This window comes from Anopheles ziemanni, chromosome 2 (genome assembly GCF_943734765.1).
Source record: "Anopheles ziemanni chromosome 2, idAnoZiCoDA_A2_x.2, whole genome shotgun sequence".
NCBI classification, from domain to species: domain Eukaryota; kingdom Metazoa; phylum Arthropoda; class Insecta; order Diptera; family Culicidae; genus Anopheles; species Anopheles ziemanni.
The window spans coordinates 727,117-741,640 of NC_080705.1; the positions used below are offsets into that span (position 1 = coordinate 727,117).

A 14,524-nucleotide genomic window follows, 5' to 3' on the forward strand; every position below is an offset into this window, starting at 1 on the left:
AATAGTAAGATTGAACCAGCCTATGTATTCAAACGCATCTTGGTCAATGCTAAACCATCGCTGTCAAAACAACTTGCTCAGTAAAAAACAATAGAAAGCATCATCGTACGACCAAAAGAGTCCTTCTCCTGAGGTTAACAACAATTCAGGTTAAAAAATGACTGCTATAGACAAAATACAAGCACTTGATCTTATCGAAAGGGAGCTCATCTTGTGCTTGCAGAGTGCCGGTAAGACATTCTCGTTACGTTGAAGAACTGCGCTTGAACATATTATCTTATCATTTCCTTTCGCAGGTGCTGCCTTTACGGAATTAAGCAAGGAAAAAACAAGTCAAAAGGCCACCGAAACCAATGTTAACCAGTACCTAAAATCGCTAAATAACGTAGAAACGAAACTTTCTGAACAAATCAATTATCTAACTCAAGTGTCGACCGGTCAACCACACGAAGGGTCAGGATACGCGTCAGCTAAGGTGCTGCAAATGGCCTGGCATCGTATTCAACACGTGAAGTCACGCATCAAGGACCTGGAGGAATGCAAAATGCGTTACATTCAAGCTAATCGCATGCAGAGTAATCGCGTTGGACAAAACGCTGCTTCAAACACCGCTGGTGTTATGCTTCAATAATAAATTCGCCCCTTGCTTGGTCTAAAAAATCATTCCTTTATTTCTTCTTTAGGATTACTACTGGTAGCATTTTCTGCCTTCGGTTGACCGATACCAAAGAAATTATTTACAACAACGTGCCGCACGCATTGCAACAAAACATTTCTCTCGTGTCTTATATCGGAATCCAGTAACTTTTCTAACATTGTGTTCTGATTGGATCTTCGAAGCTTCGAGTAATCTAATAACCACTTTTTTTCTTTTCGTATTTGCCTACCCGACGACATCTGCTTTTGCTTGTTCTGTTGTGAACGTTGAACATGGTTAGCTTTAGATTCATTCTCTGATTTGCCCGCTAACTGAACTGTCTTAGCACCTTCCGTAGATTCGATCTCTTTCAGTTCGACGGATTCAGTACCTGCACTAGGAACCTGTTGTGAACGTTGAACATGGTTAGCTGTAGATTCATTCTCTGATTTGACCGCTAACTGAACTATCTTAGCACCTTCCGTAGACTCGGTCTCTTTTAGTTCGACGGTTCCAGTACCTGCACTAGGAACCATTTCTAGATCCTCGTTTTGATTCAAAACATGGTCATTGCTTAACACTTCGCTTGATGCAGCCGAAGAAACCTTTGGTTCCACATGATCTACCTTTTCTTCTTCAACTATTTCCCCTTCACTGGGAACATATTCATTGTTCATAGTTTTTGAAGGTAGATCCTCGTTTTTTACTGGCTCCATGTTCCCCAATTCTTCGCTTTCCGATGAATCATCGCTGTCGGTTCCGTACTCTCCTAGCATACCGAGAGCATTGTTCCCTGTCTCTTGTTTATACTTTAGCGCGGAAGTACCCCCGAAAGGTACCCTTTCATTTGCCTGTAGCACAGCAGCTACTTGCATGTGTGCCTTATTCCGCCTCCTCCGCTTCTGCCGTTTTGGATAATTAGGTTGCACAGACTCCTTTCTATCCGGTTTCTCCTGTTGTGGCCCCGGGCGATTAGGAAAACGATCCTTGTTTTCCACGATACGTTCACCCCGGTTAATCCGCTCTTCTTGCGCTTGCTGCCGTAGAATTACGTTGTCCTTCGTTGGATAACGTTTCCGACGTTCCTCTTTCCACTGCTCAATCTCTTCTTTTGATGGACCAGGGCCAACTTGTTTACCAGCTACCTGTTGGCTGTGCGCCTGCCTTGCGTGTCTCTTCATGATCATCGGATGTCCAACGAATTTGCACTCCGAAACAGAGCATGGCGTGTGGTTGGCCACGTGGGTTTGATATTCTTCGTCACTACGACAATTAACATCACACCCTTCACACCACAGTTTCCAATCGAGACGGAGCAAGTCCGGAATGACTTCTTTGTCGAGGCCACCATTTTGCGGCCCACCGTACGATCGACCTCCGCGCTGGTTATGAGAGCCTCTACCATTCCTGAAAGGCTGCCGAGGATTGTGGTGCCCATTTTGCTGAAATGGTCTGGCGTTTTGACCACTTGATAGCAAATTGGAGGAAGCTGGTCGTTTCCTCGAGAAGTTCATGTACTGAGGAGGAACTGTAGATCCGCGTGGTCCGTACATTGGCGGTGGTTGTTTATCACTTGGAAGCAACATACCACTGGGTGTTGAAAAGTGGGGATTCAAATGACGACTGTAGTTGTCCAACGATTTCTTCACTTCGTCCTGGAACTTTGGAGACGGTAACACAAAATTTGCGCTGTCTTTAGCCATTTTTCATGAAAATCACGTTTTTATATGCTAATCTGCGCTGTCTGCTGGTAAAATGCTGTCTGCGGGTAAATGTTTTGTTTACCTTTAAAAAAGCATGGTAGCAGTGCTGCCAGCTTAGAGTAATTTACAAAACAACGAGATCTAATTTTGTTTGATTACTGTTAGTAATTTGATATCAAATGGATATCAATTTCTAAAGAACATATTCGAAAATATTTTAAATACATTGTGCATTAAAAATATGGTAAAAACGACCTGCATATTCAATAGAGTTTCAGCTTGAATCTATGGCAACCTTGAGTATTTGACATTTTTGCTCAGGCGGGGTTGTGACTTTTAGAAGTGTGGCAGCTTGGTGTTGTGTGGTGTTTACGAAACAGTTTTCCTAAAGTTTTCACGATTATTGCGACGCGCGGATTCAATAAGTTTTTGTTCAACTCTTCAAACATCCACGAGTGATGCCTGATCTCGTTGAACCAATTGTGAGCAAACCCGCGGAGGAACAGGATAAGAATGAAAAAGCTCAGGACGAAGAACGCAAAAGACGACGCTCCGTGGAAAGCAGCAGCAGTCCGCCATCGAATCGCTTAAAATCGGTAGTCACTCGAAGGAATGATGTTATAGAGGAAGGCGAAGTTCGTTCTGACCTTTCACATTCCCGTTCACGTTCACGTTCCCGTTCGGATACTCGATTATCTCGCGATGACGAACGAAGTAAAGAAAAAGGTAGTAGCACAAATAGAAGGCGCCAAAGGAGCCGTTCGCGGCACCGCTCCCGATCACGTTCCCGTTCCCGTTCTCGTTCTCGTTCACGTCCTCGGCATAAGGAGAGCCGTAGAAGAGACCGCAAACGATCCTACTCGCGTTCCCGATCTCGATCTCGATCACGTCCTAGGTACCATCGAAGCCGTAGGGATGATTCACCAAGGCGCAGGGGAGAATATCCGAATGCGGAGCGTAACCGGCCGGCCCTGGCGGATCGCAAAGAGGAAGGTGACGAGGTATTGCTCCGCAGCGAAAAACCGGCGATTCGCAAAACGGTCGATTTGTTGACATCCAAGACGGGTGGAGCTTACATTCCGCCAGCCAAACTACGCATGATGCAGGCAGAAATTACGGACAAAACATCGGCAGCATACCAACGTATTTCTTGGGAAGCGTTGAAAAAATCCATCCACGGATTCATTAACAAAGTCAATGTGGACAACATTGGCGTTATCACACGGGAGTTATTGCGCGAAAACATTATTCGTGGACGAGGCTTGCTTTGCCGATCGATCATTCAAGCTCAAGCCGCATCGCCTACTTTTACGCACGTGTATGCGGCCCTCGTTGCCATCATTAACTCAAAGTTTCCAAACATTGGAGAGCTGCTCCTAAACCGACTGGTGATCCAATTTAAGCGAGGTTTCCGACGTAACGACAAAGCCATCTGTCTGTCGGCATCTCGCTTTGTGGCCCACCTAGTGAACCAACGCGTTGCTCATGAAATTCTTGCCCTGGAGATTCTCACCCTCTTGGTGGAAAATCCAACCGATGACTCGGTGGAAGTGGCGATCGCCTTTTTGAAGGAGGTGGGTCAAAAACTGACGGAGGTGTCCGGAAAGGGTATCAATGCGATTTTTGAGATGCTGAAGAACATCCTACACGAGGGTAAGCTGGACAAGCGTGTTCAATACATGATCGAAGTAGTGTTCCAGATTCGTAAGGATGGTTTTAAAGATCATGTGGCCGTCATCGATGCACTGGAACTGGTGGAGGAAGATGATCAGTTCACGCATCTCATCATGCTGGACGAAGCAACTGAAACTCAGGACATTCTAAGTAAGCAAACAGATCGTAATGAGTAGCAGAAATCATGAACTTACAGACTATCTTTTCTCTTTATAGATGTGTTTAAGGTGGATCCAGAGTACGAGCAGAACGAGACGAAGTACAAGGAGATCAGCAAGGAAATCCTCGGCAGTGACGCTGAAGATGACGATGAGAATGATGGTAGCGGCGGTGACTCATCGAGTGGTGATAGTGATTCGGACGACGATGAAGAAGGAAGTGATTCGGACGGTGAAGAAGGAGGTGCAAAGAAGCAGGATGCTATCATTGACAATACCGAAACTAACCTGATCGCCCTGCGACGTACGATCTACCTGACGATTCACTCTAGTTTGGATTATGAAGAGTGTGCCCATAAGTTGATGAAGATGGAGTTGAAACCGGGACAAGAACAAGAGCTTTGTCACATGTTTCTTGATTGCTGCGCCGAGCAGCGCACATACGAAAAATTCTACGGTCTGTTGGCGCAACGGTTTTGTATGATCAACAAAATCTATATTGGCCCGTTTGAGCAGATCTTTCAGGACACTTACTCTACGACACACCGTCTCGACACGAATCGTTTACGCAACGTGAGCAAATTCTTTGCCCACCTCCTGTTTACCGACTCCATCGGTTGGGATTCGCTGCAGTGTATACGGTTGAACGAAGAGGATACGACCAGCTCTAGTCGTATTTTCATTAAAATTCTCTTCCAAGAATTGGCCGAGTATATGGGACTGGTAAAGTTGAGTGCCCGTCTCAAGGATCCAACCCTTCAAGAACCCTTCTCGGGGCTTTTCCCGCGAGACAATCCCAAAAATACCCGCTTTGCCATCAACTTCTTTACGTCCATCGGCCTTGGCGGGCTGACGGATGAATTACGTGATTTTCTGAAGCATGCACCAAAACCGGTCATCCAACCGCTGCCGGCGGCTCCAGCAGTTTCAGGCAAGACGAAGGACTCGAATAGTTCCGATAGTTCCGACAGCTCGGATTCTTCTTCCTCTTCGTCGGATTCGTCCTCGTCGTCTTCGAGCGACTCTGACTCGGACAGCAGCAGTTCGGATTCTGATAGTGCACGAAAAAGGAGGCAAAAGAAGAAGGATAAATCTTCAAAAACTGGCAAACACCAGAAGCAAAAAGAAGGCAACACAAAAAAGGACTCATCGAAGTCAAAACACAGTCAGCAAAAGGAATCCAAGAAAACGGATGGAAACCGGTATGACAAAGAAGACAAAAAACGTACCGAGGTCAAACGGAGCGAACGTGAAGCGCAACACGTAGAACGCCAACGAGGACGGCATGACGAACGCGAGCGCGAACGTGGGTATGGTGGACACGGGGATCCTTATGCAAGACGGCACGAAGAGAACAGAAGGGATGAATACCGCGAAAGAGACCACCGCCAGCACGATCGCAACCGCCAACACGATCGCCATCGTGAGCAGCGTGGGAAGGAACGTGATGATTATTATGATCAACGTAACGATCGACGTTAGATTCACCCTGATCCATTGTTCTAGCGCGTACGGTTCGTATTTACATGCTGCATATGAAATAAAAACTTAATTTTATTCAATTTTGTGAAGCGATGTTGCTGGCTTACTTTATTTCCTATATTAGAATCATATATTTTGTGTGGAATTAGTGCAACAAACCGAACCTTGCAGAAAAAACGTATTCATAATATAGTAACTTTGTTTTGTATTTGGTTCAATTTACATTAATTTAAAAAGAATAAAGGAAAAGTAATTTTTCAAGCGGATGGAGCAGTATTTACATAAAGTGACAAGGCAGGAACTCTATCAGGAAAAACAAAAATAGTATAACAAACCCATCTTGGGTAGTCGAGCTGAACCTCATGCCGATACAGTTACCAGAAAGGACACCAGCCAATGTAGCACTGGCAGAGGTTTTCGTTACTTGTAGCTTGCTGAATGAGCAGATCAATCTGCCGATTGACGGCCACTGGTTCGGGTTTGCCGAAGTCTTTACCAGTCAACTTATCCTTCACCCGGTCAACGATCGCGCGTGCTTTCTTGTTCGTCACATCTACCGGATTTTGCTGCGCTGCCGTATTTCCATCCGGCACGTCTCCTCCGCCAACCGCAGGGACAGCACCACCACTGGTGGTTGCCTGCACACCATCCGGGTTGGGGACCGGAACGGTAGCTACGGCTCCTCTGGCCGCAGCATTGATTGCGGTACCCTGTTGTTGCGCCTGCCCACCACCACCATTCCCACCGACGGTCATGTTCATCATACCTGCATTCAGCTCATTCATCCGGGCGTCGCGTCGGGCATTATAGCTCAGTATCGAGTCGTCATCCATGCTTCCCGATGCGCCTTCCATGTCCCCTGCATTCTTCGACCGGCGCAGGCGATCCGCCTCGACCAGTCGCCAGTTCAGCAGCGGGTCGTACACGAACGCTTCCAGTACCGCCATTAGACTGTCCTTGTTACGTCTCAGCACGTGCATGACGCTTTCGCACGTGCGCCGGTACGTTCCCTCAATGCCCGTCACTTCCATCGCGTTGATCAGCATGCGCGTTAGACGGAAGGGAATTTTCTCCGGGAACTTTTCTCGCGTCATCGCAACCTGTTGGAATATAGATACGCTTCAATGAATAGGCCTTTAGCCGCCTTTACTTACCCCGGGGTACTTGCCTCGAAACAATCGCCAAAGTCAATGTGCAGAATTTTTCCACTCAGCCGATCCAACATCAGATTCGATGGGTGGCGATCGCCAAGGCCGAGAATGTAGCCAACCATCGACATCACCGCTAGCGAGCGAATGTAGTTGGTGCGCCGATCGAACCACACCTCCGACGAGGGGCTCTTGAGCCACAGCAGCTTTGCCAGATCGTCGCCCTTCGTCTGCTCGAGCGCATGCTCAAACACTTCCACTTTCTGCATTAGCGTGAGATGATCGTAGTCCGGTGCCATTCGCAGCATTATCCGGTGTTCGATGTTGAGCATCGTCTTCTTCGAATCACGATACTCTCGAATCAACTTGTGCAGTGTGTCGCAGTTCGGCACCCAACCGATCAGGCCCGAGTTGGTGCTGAGCGGAATGACGGCGTACCGCTGGATGGTGAGATTACGACGAAACGTATCTCGATCGTTCAGCAGCAGTGTATTGACCAAACCGAACAGCTGCATGACGCGTTCGTCCTGGCGTAAGTCCTCGTGACCCTTCAGCAGGAACATGTAGTTCTTACCGTTCGAACCGCGAATGGTAAGCTTGCGGGGACGCTGCTTAGAGCTTATGATCGAGAGGTTCGGATCGATGCTCGCAATACAAATCAGATTCTGACCCGGCGTGTAGCTGCCCGGTACGGCCAGCTCCAAGTTGCGACACGCTAACAGCTTCGGACTGACGTACTGCAGCTCGAGCGAGGTCAGTTGCACCAGTTGACGGGAGATGCGCCGGAAGACGTGGTAGTACAGATCCCACGCTTGATTCAAATCATGGATGTTTCGAGAATTCTATAAAAAAAAGGAGGTGGGAGGAGCGATTAATCAGCTGCAGATTCGCGAAGCTACCTACGAGTTACCTACCTTGTAATGTTTGCACCATTCCTGCGCCTCCGTTAGATCGCGCCCGTACGCCTGATTGAACGACGATTCCTTCAGAGTCTGCGGTCCCCGCTGGAGCATTGCGTGCAGGGGTTCGAGGATCGCCAACATTCCCGCCACATTGTGGTCACCAAAGTACAGGCGAGATGCTTCCTCTAGCCCTTCGTGCCACTGTTCGTGCCATAGGATGGCAACACGGATGAGCTCTTCGCTGATAAGCAGCACCTGGTTGACGAGCGTCGATGAATGCTCGCACATGTTGGTGAGGATTTTGTGAGCCGCTTGTTTACGGGTTCCGGGAGCCGACTTGGAAGCCACGGTCAGCGGGTAAACCAGAGCCTGCGGGTGCGTTTTGCCAATCTCGGTTAGCAGGTAGTGGATTAGTTGACCGACAAGGTTGCGTGGTGTGTCGATGCGGGCAATCAGCTGCGGGATCACCTGCAACCAGGTATTCTTATCGATCACCCGCATTCCCTCGACGAGCGCTTCGTACACTTCCTCGTACTGCGCATGGTCAAACCAAAGCGTCAACAGCCGGAGCGTGTCCTGCAGCGAGTTGCCCTGCGACAGGTTGATCGACTGGAAGAAGCCGCGCACTGCCGGGACGGCGTAGTGTTTGATCATGGTCCGCTCTGCCGCACTGCCCGGGTTTTTGGTGAACTCGTCCTGTTGTTTTTTCGTCTGCACCACTTCGAAGTTCATGTACGCCCAGTTGTGCCACGCCTTGTACCAGTTCGGGTCGTGCTTGGTCGCACGTCCATAGCACGACAGCACGCTGTTAATCGTCTGCGAATCCTTCATTCCACCCTCGGCGCTACTCTGCCAGAGACCCAGCTTGAGGTAGCAGCGCGCCAACAGTCTTCGATTTTCGTCCTTCAGCTCCTCCGGAGCACCTGGGCTAGCGGCCGCGAATCCCGTGTGTGGCACGAATGATGATACGAACCGGTTGAGATGATCGTACGCTTCCTTCACGTACCCTGCCATGTGCAGGTGCTTGGTGTACGCGAACGTGACGTGCGGTTTGTCAATGGGCAGCGCTTGGTTGAGCTTCTGCATCGGATCGTATTCGAGCAGCATGACGAGTGTCTTCTCGGACAACTTTAGCGAGCCGTTTTTGCGACACAGTGAAGCAAACTTTAGCCACGTGCGGATGTCCTCCTTGGGCGAGAGGACCAGCGAGTGTACCTGAATGATGCGCTGCCAATCTTCAACGAGCCGTTGGCCTCCGAGCAGCCGGTCCCACCACATCGATTTAATCGTTTCCCGCCGCTCCGGGATGAGCTTGTACTGGATCACCTCCTCCAGCTCGGCCAGCATCTGCACGCACACCATCGCACCGTAGGCTCGTTCGTACGACTCGCCTGCCATTGCCGTGAGCTCCGTGTCGAGGAGGTCGCGCGTCGAATCGATCAAACACTGTGCCAAGTCGTACTGTCGATTGTGCACGGCCAGCACCGCACGATAGAACGCCCCATCCTGGGTGTCCTCGGGGATGCACTGCACGAAACGATGCATTCCTTCCCAATCCTGAAGACCCCATGCGGCCGCCGCGGCCAGCCGACCTGCCTTACTCTGCCCTTCCACCCCCAGCGCGTCCCAGTTTTCTGTCGTGACGTCGTTCAGGGCGGACCACTCGCCCAGTGCCTCGAGGCAACGCATTTTGCCCAGCCGAGACTCCAGGTCGGTAGGATTCGCCTTCAACTTTTCCGCATACAGTGCTCGCGCCTGCTCCCAGCTATGCAACTTCTCGTACCACCGGACCTGCACCTTCATCTCCTCCGAGCTCGACCGGTGTCGTCCGGCGTACTCCAGCAGTCCCTCGGCGGCCTCCTTCTGCTGCAGCTTGTTGTTGATCAGGATCAGCGACTCGAACAGCGATTGGTGGTGCTCCTTCGTCTGGTGGAACTCTTCTTCCTTGTAGTGCAGCGCTTTCGCATACGCCCGACACTCCATCGCCCGCTCGCCCAGAATCTTCGAGTCGATCTTGAGCGGGTAGCTTTCACAGTGCTCCATAAATTCGGCCAGATTCAGCACGGTCTGCGTTATCTCCGGCAGGTCCTGTACCGTCAGCGCCTGGGTCAAGCTGTGCGCCAGGTCTTGCTTGAGCTTATCCGAGAGGTCCGACCAGCAGGACACGAATGCAGCGTTGAACAGGTCCTTCAGCAGCTGCGGGTAGTTTTGTGCAAGTGTAGCACACGAACGTAGGGCGGGGTTTTTCGATTCCTTCAGCAGGATGATGCTCAAACGGCGCAACCACTCCAACCAGTCGTCCTTGGAGACGCGCCGATTGGCCTTGAACATCGTTTCCAGGTCGGACATGGAAACGGGGAACTTTTTGATAGTACTATCGCACGGCAAGGAAATCTCGCGGTTTCTATTGCGCGCCTGCCGTATGCGGAACTCGTCGTCCAGCGCTAGCGTGCTGTTATTCTGCAGCTTCGTTAGCAGCTTCGTGTACTCCACCGAGGCAATCTTGTGCTTGAGCATCACTCGGTTAACGAGCGGCACAAAGACCAGAAATTTGCGTCCGAGCTGGATCATGATCGAGCAGAGCGTTGTAAGAGCGACCGGGCGCAGTTCGGGATAGTTGTCCAGAACGCGTACCAACGGATGCAGGATGCGCGACGAAAAGTCGGTGAAGTCGAGCACCTCAGCCAGATAGTTGATCGTTTGTAGTGCCGTGATGGCCACATTCAGCGGGATGTCGATCGGTTCGAACAGTTTCACTATCGCTGGAATGATCAGATGCAAGAAGTCATCCAGGTTGTTGCCAAAGTTCCGCAACGCCCCGAGCAACTTGACTGTGACCATGCGATCCTTGGAGGTATCGTGAAGCAGCACGCGGAGGATTTGTGGCATTAGCTGAGGAAGGTACACCTTAAATTCGCACCCAAGGGCTATCGCGATCTTTTCCACAAGATTAATGATCGTGGGCTGCAGTGATGCAGCGGCAGTCGAATTTGTCTGACCACCGTTTCCTCCCATCGTCCAGAAGGTCTTGATGAGTTCAAAAATATCATCCATGAAGCCTATTATGTGCTGCTTTACGATGGAAATTAATGTCGAAAGCTGCTGGAAAAGGTACTCTTTGAGGCTCATCTCGGCCGTGACGATATTTTTCAAAAGGCAAGGCAAAACCTGCGATAAGTAGGGTACTCCCTTGATTCCCAGACTGGTGAAGGTGAATGTGATCGCTTGCACCACGCTCAGGTGATGATTGGAGAGTGTTGGGTCACGTAAGATTTTCATTAGCGTCGAGATCACCACCGCCGGATAGTACTCGTCCAACTGGGTGCTCATGTTGATCAACATTTGCGAGGTAGAGAGATCCGTGTTGTCATTCTCGTTTTTCGTATCCGGCACGGAGATGAGAATATTGCTCGTTTGACTGTCGATAAGTCCGCGGTTCATTTTGTGCTTGTACGGATCGAGTGCCCCGAGTAAGCCTAGCACACGGATCGTCTCCCGGCGTACGTATAGTTGCTGCTCGGTTTTCAAGAAGTTGATTAGGATGTCGATTAGATTCGGGTACTTGTTGTACGGCACCACCACTTGACCCGTCGCGCTGACCAGCTGTCCGAACGTCCACAGCGCTACCGCCCGCTTCTCGGTCGAACCGGCATCACCGAGCATGTCCAGCAGGAGCTGCATCAACTCGTCGGTCCACTTTTGCAAAATATGATACCCTCCGATCACCTCGGCCAGGTCGCCTATCGCACGCAGGATGTTCAAAACCACACCCGGGTTTTGATCGGGTTCTTTTAACTTCGGTACAAGAGAATTCAGTATTGGACTCATGTACGAAGCTACCAATCGCGGTGTGCTAACGATAAGGTGATCCAACATCCTCGCACTCTGCTCTTTGTTTCGGCTGATGCCCGAGTGGTTCATCTCCGTTAGAAGCTGCACCATGGTTTTCCGTAGCGTGGGCATAACGTAGGCCGGATTGATCACCGACAGTCTCCCGACGATGATGATCGCCAGCTCGCGCATCTCGAACGACTCGTCATACAGCGTATTCATCATCGCATTGAGGAACCACGGTTGAGCGAGCTGCGTGTCAAAACTTTCGTCGAGGCATTTCATCACCCGCAAACGCACGGCCGGATCGTCGTCCGACATCCCAACAACGAGGATTTTTTCCAACACCGAACTGAGTGTACGTGTGAGCGTTTCTGAAACGTCGTTTCCATTATTTCCATTCGCTAGGAGCGCCAGTTTCAATAAAAGCGTGCACGTATGGACTGCTTCGATGCGAATCTCCTGCTGATCACTGTTCAAAAAATGATCTGCGCAGCGCTGCACGAACTGCAACAGACTGCAGCCTTCGAAATTGAACGTCCCCAGTGTTTGCAGTGCAAGAACGATGGTGGCCGTATCGTGGACTTGTGCTTGACCCGGCTGTGTCGACTGCAGTTGCTGCTGCTCGAAATTACCCATGTATCCGGCGGGGGAAACGAGCGAGTGTGACTTGGGTAAAACAAATTGCGGCAACGGACGATTCATCAATACATAGTACAGGATCTTGAGGAGCCCAGACGTTATTTCCGGCTGCGTTTCCGGTACGGTTTCGCACAGTTCACGCAGGCATATAATTAATCCCGGGCTCAGCCCAGTCGAAAGCATTGGGGCTATGATTTCTTTAATCTCATGTTTAATGCTGCTCCTAAGCGCATGCCCCAGAAGCATTACGCACATAAACACGGAATGGTCTACCGGAGCTTTTCTCTTGCTCTGCGTGTCTTTCGGTGGTAGTGCACTCCCAATCAGCTCCATGATACTTTTGGTGTAGGGCTCAATGTCCTTTTCTACTGCCACCGCAATGTAGCCCAGAGCAATGAAGGCTGCATTGCGTTCCTTTTCCTTGCTTCGCAGCAGCGTCAGCAGATAGCTAACAACGGTACGCAAATGCAAACGGACGAATTCCTCTCGATTGAACGCGGCCAAACGGGGAAAGATAGCTAGCAAGGTTTGAATAACGTAGGGTGATTTCGAGCTTCGCTGGTCGAGTACCGTCTGGCATATGGTGTCATACTTTTCCTTTACGAGCGCACGATAAAGCGCACTCTCTTGAACGCTGTTGTTTTGCCGGAAGAATTTCATATCGGTCACCACATCGTAGTAGCGCGAACTGTAGCTGACCGTACCCGAGTGTCTACCGGATGAATGTCCTCCAAGTTTTTGCATAAAAGGCACACGAATACGAGGAAAGAATCCTTCACCTTGCGCCTGTGGTCTTATCGATCGCCTCTGGTTTACATTTAGGCTATCCAGCTGCATGTATTTCTTTTCCCACGCAGCATGCGTACAGCGCAGGATTTCGTTGAACACGATAAGAGACCCGTGGATGCGGTCGTCCCGGTTGAGGTTTTTCTCGCGCACCGGAACCTCGCGCAAACACTCAAAGGCCTGATCGTAACAGTTCATATGCCACTGGGTGTTGTTACTCTGCTTGGTACCCTCCCGCTGGGAGGTTAGAATCAACACTGCCCGCAACGCCTGGCCGGCACCTTCGCGAATGACCGCCTTCGGGTCCTTGATGGCAACAAAAATGTGATCGAAGAAGCTTCCCACTTGCTGGTAGAAAAAGGTTGGCATGGCAACCGCTAACTCGCGCAGTACCAATACAGCCGCCTGTCGCTTGTTTTCCGCTCGATCTTCCGAAAGCCACTCGAATGCCCGCTTGATATCAAACTCAAATGAACTGGCCCCGTTGGAACCGGGTAGCAACGCTAGCTTCACAAGGACCTTTGCCGCCAGCTCCATAACGCATACATCGCTGACGGGTAGCAGGTTGCGCAGATTATTCGAATAACGAGAAATCTTGTTCGTCGTATTCACAACATCACCATTGATGAGACAATCTAGAAAACAGAGAAAGATAGAATCAAAACAAACCGTGCGATTTGGTGCTTAGGAAGGGATTATTACCGATAGCTAAAATTCCTCCTTTCTTCTCATTGTTATCCGAGCTGGTGAGCATTTCGAATATGTAATGATTGAAATCCTCGAAGAACATGTCGTCGGGTGTTTCACGAAGCTCCGTTTTCACGTACAGCGACAGCTCCTGGATAGCCTTGTTCTGCACATCCTTGTTGCGGGACTTGAGCCCGTTCACGAATTGTAACACTTTTATCATCGACATCTTCACGCTTTTTTCTTCGACGGCACAGAAAACAGTGTTTATGTTCGAACCGATACGATTATTGTGGTATTATTTTTAAACCACCAACCAAAACATACCGCCGCCGCCCGACAAGCGATGTTACTCACATGAATTCACTTGAACTACATACGATACGCACACTACACAACACAATCCGCCGCAATTACGGTGCTCCTGTAGGTATACACAGTTCACGCAACCTCCGTCAGACTTGGATAAAATTCACAAATTTCGCCTACGAAAGGTACACAAAACCGCTTCCCTCCATTTGCAACCAACGCAGTGAGAATCAGGGTCGGATCTAACGGGGTACTTGTAATCTTGGAGCGATTTTTTACAGGATTATTTTATTAATTTCAAGACTGAGGCGGTACCACCTCAGGTTGCGTGTCCTACAGCTGCGCAAAACTAATGGGTGGCCAAAGTATTTAAACTGAAAGGTAGCATATATGCACAAGCGAACTCTCAAAGAGTTTTTCTTTTCAAGTAGCCAACCGGAAGGTAGTTATTTCTTGGAATTGGATTCAATTTAATTTCCCAGTGATTTTTAGCAATTTTTTACGATAGCAATCGAAATAAAAAAGCTATTTACTTCATTCTTGCCTTCTATGGTTTCACCTACAT

At 49.6% G+C, this 14,524-nt stretch overlaps 4 protein-coding genes across 7 annotated transcripts; 2 read left to right on the forward strand and 2 right to left on the reverse strand.

Moving 5' to 3' along the window:
• Nucleotides 1–105: 105 nt before the first annotated feature.
• Nucleotides 106–647, forward strand: LOC131294968 (mediator of RNA polymerase II transcription subunit 11). The gene is made up of 2 exons (XM_058323028.1): nucleotides 106–230; nucleotides 297–647. Exons 1-2 carry the CDS (start codon nucleotides 158–160, stop codon nucleotides 629–631), a joined length of 408 nt encoding a protein of 135 aa, XP_058179011.1. The 5' UTR covers nucleotides 106–157; the 3' UTR covers nucleotides 632–647.
• Nucleotides 648–654: 7 nt separating this feature from the next.
• LOC131294958 (FMR1-interacting protein NUFIP1) lies at nucleotides 655–2,370 on the reverse strand. Its single transcript, XM_058323016.1, has 2 exons — nucleotides 2,156–2,370; nucleotides 655–2,089 (listed from the first exon to the last, which is right to left on the reverse strand). Exons 1-2 carry the CDS (start codon nucleotides 2,338–2,340, stop codon nucleotides 661–663), a joined length of 1,614 nt encoding a protein of 537 aa, XP_058178999.1. The 5' UTR covers nucleotides 2,341–2,370; the 3' UTR covers nucleotides 655–660.
• Nucleotides 2,371–2,707: 337 nt separating this feature from the next.
• On the forward strand, nucleotides 2,708–5,655 carry LOC131293748 (pre-mRNA-splicing factor CWC22 homolog). Its single transcript, XM_058321816.1, has 2 exons — nucleotides 2,708–4,164; nucleotides 4,231–5,655. The coding sequence occupies exons 1-2, from the start codon at nucleotides 2,799–2,801 to the stop codon at nucleotides 5,652–5,654; spliced, it is 2,790 nt and encodes a 929-aa protein (XP_058177799.1). The 5' UTR covers nucleotides 2,708–2,798; the 3' UTR covers nucleotide 5,655.
• A 141-nt stretch (nucleotides 5,656–5,796) lies between these two features.
• On the reverse strand, nucleotides 5,797–13,879 carry LOC131281801 (serine/threonine-protein kinase Tor). 4 transcript variants are annotated; one of them, XM_058311154.1, is made up of 6 exons: nucleotides 13,666–13,879; nucleotides 12,171–13,598; nucleotides 7,717–12,125; nucleotides 6,823–7,644; nucleotides 6,426–6,754; nucleotides 5,797–6,260 (listed from the first exon to the last, which is right to left on the reverse strand). In XM_058311154.1, the coding sequence occupies exons 1-6, from the start codon at nucleotides 13,877–13,879 to the stop codon at nucleotides 6,029–6,031; spliced, it is 7,434 nt and encodes a 2,477-aa protein (XP_058167137.1). In that variant the 3' UTR covers nucleotides 5,797–6,028. The 4 variants fall into 4 exon arrangements, with proteins under 4 accessions (XP_058167137.1, XP_058167138.1, XP_058167136.1 ...); XM_058311155.1 differs by having other exon boundaries at nucleotides 5,797–6,225; nucleotides 6,421–6,754; XM_058311153.1 differs by having other exon boundaries at nucleotides 5,797–6,252; nucleotides 6,385–6,754.
• Between the last annotated feature and the right edge of the window lie 645 nt (nucleotides 13,880–14,524).

Coding starts and splice junctions, on each gene's coding strand:
- LOC131294968 (XM_058323028.1), top strand. CDS start 158: ATGACTGCTATAGACAAAATACAAGCACTTGATCTTATCGAAAGGGAG. Junction 231..296: donor CTTGTGCTTGCAGAGTGCCG/GTAAGACATTCT, acceptor TTCCTTTCGCAG/GTGCTGCCTTTACGGAATTA.
- LOC131294958 (XM_058323016.1), bottom strand. CDS start 2,340: ATGGCTAAAGACAGCGCAAATTTTGTGTTACCGTCTCCAAAGTTCCAG. Junction 2,090..2,155: donor GGATCTACAGTTCCTCCTCA/GTACATGAACTT, acceptor TCAAAACGCCAG/ACCATTTCAGCAAAATGGGC.
- LOC131293748 (XM_058321816.1), top strand. CDS start 2,799: ATGCCTGATCTCGTTGAACCAATTGTGAGCAAACCCGCGGAGGAACAG. Junction 4,165..4,230: donor TGAAACTCAGGACATTCTAA/GTAAGCAAACAG, acceptor TTCTCTTTATAG/ATGTGTTTAAGGTGGATCCA.
- LOC131281801 (XM_058311152.1), bottom strand. CDS start 13,879: ATGTCGATGATAAAAGTGTTACAATTCGTGAACGGGCTCAAGTCCCGC. Junction 13,599..13,665: donor AGGAGGAATTTTAGCTATCG/GTAATAATCCCT, acceptor TCTGTTTTCTAG/ATTGTCTCATCAATGGTGAT. Junction 12,126..12,170: donor TTCCCCCGCCGGATACATGG/GTAATTTCGAGC, acceptor AGCCGGGTCAAG/CACAAGTCCACGATACGGCC.